Source organism: Fulmarus glacialis, unplaced genomic scaffold (genome assembly GCF_000690835.1).
Source record: "Fulmarus glacialis isolate BGI_N327 unplaced genomic scaffold, ASM69083v1 scaffold7925, whole genome shotgun sequence".
NCBI lineage: Eukaryota > Metazoa > Chordata > Aves > Procellariiformes > Procellariidae > Fulmarus > Fulmarus glacialis.
In genome coordinates, this window is record NW_009211089.1 from 25,264 (window position 1) to 32,677 (window position 7,414).

Genomic DNA, 7,414 nt, shown 5'->3' on the forward strand with positions numbered 1-7,414 from the left:
CTCAAGCTATTAACCAGATGTCCAGCCAAAATCAATTGTCTAGCAGACGCAGACCATTACCTGAAAGTCAAGACCTCAATAAATATTACCAGCCTCATTGTACTGGTGACAGATTCTGCTGGTTGTTTTATGTTACAGTTGAACAATTTAGACATTGCATTTGTATATATTTGCAGTCAGCCTCGGAGAGACCATCTCACGAGCAGAGCAGGAGCAGGCAGCCTGCAGACTGAAGAAATACTTCCACCATGACCACGGCAGGCGTTTTTGTGCTCCTCTCCTTTGCGCTTTGCTGCTTCCCAGGTGAGTAACTCTCAAGGTGCCGCAGAGGCTTCATGTCCGAGTCCTGGCTGTCTTTAAAAGGATAAGATAGCGGCTTCAAAGAAAGAAAATCTCCTACAAAAAGCTAGGCTGCCTCGGTATGTTGGCATTGCATAGGATGCAGGAGCAGGTTTCAGGACAATCTTATATGGATCACTGCTGCAGCTGGTTGTCTGTCGTAAAGACAAATAACCGCAAGTGGAGTCCTGTGCTGGTAACTAGTGCTGTTACAGTTTTTACACTCTGTTTTAACACTGTTACACTGCTTACGCTTGTTGTTGTACAATTACAGCAAATGGATAAACACTTGAAACAAGGCCGTAACGAGGTGGTCAGACCTCCAGTAACTAGTCCCAAAAATGTTGTAATGGCACAAGCAAGTTCTTTGCAGGAGCCTGGCAACTTTCCTGCAATACTTTTGCTGCTAATGGGGAAACAAGAGATGAAAACAAGACAGAGTCTGATGTTCTCACTGCATATTTACATCTGATGAGATCACAAAGTCAAAAACAATTTTTTTTTCACACTCAGCTTCTTTAAAAATGCATATTCCTGACAACAGATGCTGTGTGTATTTGCTTATCCTGTAGGTGACTATTGGCATTTGCATTTGCATTTATCTGTATTGACTCAGGTTTCTTTTCAGATATGTAACAGCAGCTCTTTAGGGTCAAAACGGATGTGTAAAAAGATAAGGAAGGAAAAGCTATTCTATTTTCAATTAATAAGTCTGTCTATCTCAAAACAAAGAAGAACAAAGCTATTAAAAAACATGTTTCATCACAGCCAGCAATAAGCAACGCTATTATGCTTATCAACATAGAAAAAAAAAAATCATACATAGTTTATTTAGTTCAGGAAACCAATCACTGGAAGTCACTCAGTTTGGTCCTGTGTATAGGAATTTTGCATCCAGATTTCCAGCTTTTTAACTGATGTCTTATCCTATCGGCTTTGTTTCACACTTTCTGCCTCTCTTTTTTTTTCCAGATGCTGCCTTTGGGGTTGAGGTGAGTGGAAGATTTCTTTCTGTCACTTTTCTCAGGTATGTGGCCTCGTAGAGACATAACCAAAGGAATAAGAAAAACCTCCGGCCTGTAGATGCTTAACTGTTTTTCACCTAGCGTGAAATTAGTGTCATTTGTAATCAGATTCTACAGTGTAAAACATTAAATTATACTGTTCTTGGCTCCACATCTATGCTGTATGTTAATAATATAGGAGTAGTAATGATACAAAATTTTTCGGATTAATTCATTTTTCACCAACTTTAAACTGGTCTAAGCTTTCAGCTGGTCATATATGACTGGCTCTAATTAAATTGCTCTGATAGCAATGGACTGTGGTATCAGAACCTACCTGAAGGCAACCTACTGAAAGAATAAAATACTTTGAGACACTCCAGCTACCACACACCAGGTCATTAGTCTTGCTCCTCTGAAAAAATCACAATCAGTGTGTTGGGAATGAAAGAGTAATAACAGAAGTGCGCCGGAGGGGCCACAAGAATATAAGAACGAGGGACCAATGGATAGCCTTTGTAAAATGATGCCAAGTGAGTGTGAGAGACCACCACTGATTTACCCCATCTGGGGGGCTGCATGGCTATAGCCCTCTCCTCCTCCTCTCCTGTTGTGTGGGGAGGTCTCTGCAGGAAGGATTCACCTGTTACCAGATTGACCTACCAGCACAAGTTTTTGCTCTGGTAGTGGAAAAACCCACCGCAGGTTGTATCTGGTCACTGTCTCATGCAAAATGAGAGTTGTGAATGTAGAATGCCTTCTCCACCCTGTTACTGTACGTTCCTTTGGCAGGTGGACTGCAGTACGTATCCCAACACTACAAATGAGGAAGGCAGAGAGGTGTTGGTCTGCACCAAGATCCTCAGCCCCATCTGCGGTACCGATGGAGTCACCTACAGCAATGAGTGCCTGCTCTGTGCCTACAACATGTACGTACTGCCCAGGAGAGCTCAGGCAGCGGTGTTTAGGACTCCTGGCAGCACCACTTTTCAACAAACAGTGATCTGTCAATGTCACTTGTGTCAATTCCTTCAAAATGAGCTTGGATATCACTGCGTCGCACCCCGTTGCCACTTCAGTCACTGTGTGTCTCTCTTGCTGGTGTAATTTATTCAGGTTTTTCTTCTCCAGCTCAAGGATCAGCCAGATGACAGCCCCTAGGACACATCTCATCACAGCAAAGCAGAGCAAAAGGATGGAGAGATGTTCTGCTCTGAATTGCCCAAAATGGTCCTAAAGCTCTCAGGGTCTTTACATCCCCACCAGCCACTCAGTGCTATCTAGTCAGGGAGGATGGCACTACTTTCTCAAAAGATATATATAAGCCTGGCTGATAAAGAGTCAGCTTTCCCTTGTATTAGTTACATATTTCCAGCACCTAGGATGTAGCAAGACGTCTTTGCTGAACTTCCTAACATGTGTCTTTCCCTCTCCAGAGAATATGGAACCAACGTCAGCAAAGACCACGATGGAGAATGCAAGGAAGTTGCCCCTGTAAGTGAAACCAAGGGCAAAACAAGGGCAGGTCCCACTTCTAAGTGGCCAAAGCTGCTTATTGACTCCCCCAAGAAATAATTCAAACACTAAATAAGAGGACGTACGAGATGTCAGAATCTTGCATTGGTCATCTTCAAGTGAACTGTCATCATAATGACACACAAAAAAGCATTTTTCCTGCTGTGGCGGTATCCTAGGTGGCCAAACAGACACACTCACCAGATCTACTTGCTTCCTTCACCAGTGCTTTGTTGTGTGTTCCCTCAACAGGTGGGCTGCAGTAGATATCCCAACACGACAAACGAGGAAGGCAAAGTAGTGTTGCTTTGCAACAAAGACCTCAGCCCTGTCTGCGGTACTGACGGGGTCACCTACGACAACGAGTGCCTGCTGTGTGCCCGTCACCTGTGAGTACTGGTGTGCAGAGCTCTCCTGTGAGGGACTCCTGCCAGCTGCTCTTCTGAATATCAGGACTTCTACCAAGGCCTTTTCTGTTAGGTGCTTGGACTTTGACCTTCCTCCTTCCCTGGTAACTAGACCCTGTTTTCCTTTGTGATTAGAAGGAAAACTTTGCCTTTGATCTAGAGAGAGTAGTAGAGGGCTGGGCGGGGATCTAACGCAGGACAGAATGCTTCTCCTAACTAAGTTAAAAGGGTCTATATGGCAGATGCTGCCTTGCAGAGGACAGCAGCTAACCTAAGGTGCATCTACATTGTCACACAACCTAGCTCCTAGTTCACCCCAACACCTTGGACCCTCCCTTGTCCTTCGCATCAGCTATAAAACAGCACTCCAGCAGGCTGGGGCACCACCTGAGCTGGTATCTAGAGCCACATGGACACAGCCTGAGCTGGACATCTTCTGTATCCCGTACATTGTACCTGAGGCTGATCAGCATTGCTGGGTCGTGGGTTCATCCCTAACGCAGGTGTCTTCCCTTCCCAGAGAACCTGGAACCAGCGTTGGCAAGAAGTATGACGGTGAATGTAAGAAGGAAATTGCTACAGTAAGTGAACTGCGTGATGAGGGACGGGGTTTCAGTCCCACCAATGTCGATGTTTGCAGCAGCACCCAGACCAGCAGCATCCTACAGGAGTAAAACCGCTGCTGTGCTTCAGCACAGGGAAGATTTTGCTTTCTCCACATGTAATACACATTATCCATACTAACGTCAGAAACGGAAGAGGGTGACTGCATGGGAAGGGATCAGTAAAAGAGTAGTAGCAGAAATAATCCATCAGGGCAGAAATGAGAATAAGAACAAAAAATGGCTTTTGGGGTCAGACCAATGGTCCATCAAGCCCATGATGGCTTGATGCAGAGCCCACTCTTAGCAGGGGTCATAAGACTGTGTAGAGGAGAGTAAGAGTAGAGTATGTATGGGACTTCTGCTCTTCCAACCTCCAGCTATTTTCAGGTGATGGACCTCAGCTAGGTGCAATTTCTGTGTAGTCAGTAAGCCTCGACGGATTTCTTCTCCATGAAATTCCTCAGCCTCTTCCTGGACCCATATACTTTTTTTGCGCTATGATACCTCCCAGCAAGTGTGGCACCCATTGCAAAAAGAAACAAAATCTCACTCTCACAGTATCTAGCTAAGTGCTGACCTTCCTGTTTTAAGACTACGGGAGAGATACTGGACCCTTATATAGGCATCAGCACCTACGCTTCTCCAGACACCAGTGTTTTTCCATTTAATTTCCTGGCCAGGTTGGGAACACGGTGCAATGTGATCACGAGCATGGCACGCTCACCAAGTGAACTGCTGCCGCTTAGAAATGTTGTGGTCAGGTTATGATATACATCTCTTCAAACAGGAAATTATGATCTATTTTTATATTATTAAATTCTTCTGGTATAGGAGAAACTGACACCTCTGTTTATATCAGATTGTGCAAGGAAGTTAATTACTTTTAGTTAGATCGTTATCATTAGTGCTGCAGCTGTAGCTAGGGGTTCAAGCCCTTCTGCTATTGAGTCGTTCATATCCTTCACATCAGACTTCTTTTTTTTTTTGCAGGTTGACTGCAGTGACTACCCTAAACCCGTCTGCTCGCTTGAGTACATGCCTCTCTGTGGCTCTGACAGCAAAACATACAGCAATAAGTGTAACTTCTGCAATGCAGTCTTGTATGTACAAACATGGATCACATTCGTGTTATCAGTTGCCTCCTACAGGCAGAAGTTTGCACAGTTGCCACTTTTTCTTGTGTGCTGACCAGTGCTGATCAGGGATTTGGGGCAGGAGAGAACACCAGCCATCATGCCAATCATTTATTTCTTTTCATTAGAGCATACAAAGAGCTATGTCTGGTTTGTTAGTGTGAATGGTTTGAAGACCATTAAACTTACTTAATGGAATTTTTCTTGCATGTTGCAAAGAAAATTAAATTTGAAATTTCATTATAGTTCCCAAAAATATTTTCGGTCTTGAGAATGGGTTAAATGGTTTCACTCATCTCTTAATAATCAAATAGCTAATGGGACTCTGAGCCTGCAAGTTCTTTGGCTCTGGGGCAGGATCCTATCTGATGCCTTCTCTAGGAGCCAAGCAAAAGGACAGATTATAGCAGGCAGGACTCTGTCTAATCCGTTTTTTCCTTTCCTCACTTTCAGGGACAGCAATGGGACTCTCACTTTAAGCCATTTTGGAAAATGCTGAGTATCGGTGCTGAGAGAATTCAACATAGGATCCCCACTGGCAAATCCCAGCTAAAGATCTCACCTCAGTTCATCTCGTCCTCTGGGGAACTCAGCTCACTCCTGATTTTCTTTCTCAATAAACTAAATCAGCAACATTTCTTTGTCTTGTTTCATGTGTTGTCTCATGAAACATTTTCTTCTGATTTGTTGAATGATGATGCCAGGCTGAATAGGTTACGTGCTCATAGCTCTGGGATATAACAAGAACGTCTTGCTCCCCTCCCTCTCATAAAAGGCAGAAAATTAATTACAGATGCATAAACCTCAGAGCTCTGTGACTTTGCACATAAATGATAGTCAGCCTGCATTTGTGTTCAGACCCTTTTAGACATTTGACATTGTAAAGGGCTGAAATACCGCTCTCAAGCGATGACGCTAGTTGATCTCTCCCAAGGTATTTCTGGTGCACTTTCCCTGTGCAGGCATCATCAGCAAAACCCGTTCAGGCTGTGATGGTGTCTGCACCAAGAGCTGGTCCCTGGCCTCCTGAGCACGGTCCTCACCTGAAGCGTAGCACTCGGCAAGCGCAGTCTGTTAGCAAAGCCCATATTTTTTCACACACATGTCTAGGTCCTCCAAATGACTTATTTCTAGGTTTTTCTCATCTTGAAATCGTCCTTTAACAACCCTCAAGCATTTTAAGATAAATGCCCTCCTAGGGATGGTTCCTACTCCTGCCTACTTGTCTTCTCTCTTAGTCTTTAATAAGATAATACTCTTTACCAGCCCAAGGAGTATTTCAGCAGTCTTTCACAATCCAAGGACAAAGTATCCTTCTGTTTTTTGAGAGTGTGACCTGTCATTAGCGTATTGTCCATGAAATTTATTTTGCTTTTGTCCTCTGTTGGAGTATTGAATTGGTGTTTTTTTGATCCACACAAGAGAAACATAAATAAATTGGACATATCCCTTCTAAAAAGTAATATCTCCCATATGCATTTCTTCTGGGACCGAAGGGAGGGGGGTGCTTGTTTTCCTTGATGGAATGAGATTGTCCAAAATAAGCGATGCTTTGGTGGTAAAACAAAGGATTTATGTTGAGATGGGCAGATGGATGAAGCAGCGATTCCCAGATCGGGTTCAACTTTTCTAGGATCCAGGCTAGGGTCTCGCATCATTCTGTCATCATCAGACTATCAGTCCATTACTGCAAATCTAACCCACGATGCTAATGGCTTTTAGGGGAAATAACAATTGTAAATTCTTTGCATATGCCCATGAAAGTTGCTCCATCTCTTGCCCAGTCCAAGGACTCCCTTCAGTGTCTGGGACACCCTCTTGCTTGCCTTCCCAGTTCACCACTTTCCTGGTTTCACTATAACTTAATGATGCTTTACTGGGATGAAGCATGAAAATAAGAGAAGAGACTTTCCACTCTGGAAGCAGTTCGTTCAATGTCTTGCTCGTGAAAAAGCACTGCACGTAAGTAGGCACTGATAGGTGCACACAGAGAAAATTTGACAGCAGTTGCTGCTTAGGTTTGTACAGTTGCTCTTTTCCCCGTAGGAATTTTCTATGGTCCTTCAGAAGGAACATGTCATATATTTCACTTGAAATAACGACACAGAGAAGGTCCCCTAACACACCTAAACTTCTTGTGACTCCTGTTGATGAAGAAGCATTCTTCCTGGCTTACAGCATGGCTTACCTCTGTTGAGATCACCACCCGGACAAAAGACCAGGAATGTTACTTCACAATAAGGGTGGATAAACCAAATATGAATGCACGCAAACGCGTGCACACAAACACACACACACGCACACAAACATGCGCGCCTACATATAAGCATGGTTACCACCTGAGGGCAGAATTAAGGCTACGTACACTGAGCAAAACACAGGCTCTGCTGCACACAGACGCTTCACCCACC

The 7,414-nt window shown here is 44.0% G+C and overlaps 1 protein-coding gene across 1 annotated transcript; it reads left to right on the plus strand.

The window, feature by feature from the left end:
* Window positions 1-241: 241 nt before the first annotated feature.
* Window positions 242-5,638, plus strand: LOC104076502 (ovomucoid-like). The gene is made up of 8 exons (XM_009577392.1): window positions 242-303; window positions 1,312-1,331; window positions 2,136-2,272; window positions 2,780-2,837; window positions 3,111-3,247; window positions 3,786-3,846; window positions 4,861-4,970; window positions 5,457-5,638. Exons 1-8 carry the CDS (start codon window positions 249-251, stop codon window positions 5,500-5,502), a joined length of 624 nt encoding a protein of 207 aa, XP_009575687.1. The 5' UTR covers window positions 242-248; the 3' UTR covers window positions 5,503-5,638.
* The last annotated feature ends 1,776 nt before the right edge of the window (window positions 5,639-7,414 follow it).

Bases quoted from the DNA above. Each gene is read 5' to 3' on its own strand.
- LOC104076502 (XM_009577392.1), top strand. From the start codon at position 249: ATGACCACGGCAGGCGTTTTTGTGCTCCTCTCCTTTGCGCTTTGCTGC. The intron at 2,838-3,110 runs GTAAGTGAAACC...TTCCCTCAACAG, and splicing joins AATGCAAGGAAGTTGCCCCT to GTGGGCTGCAGTAGATATCC. The intron at 3,248-3,785 runs GTGAGTACTGGT...TTCCCTTCCCAG, and splicing joins CTGCTGTGTGCCCGTCACCT to AGAACCTGGAACCAGCGTTG.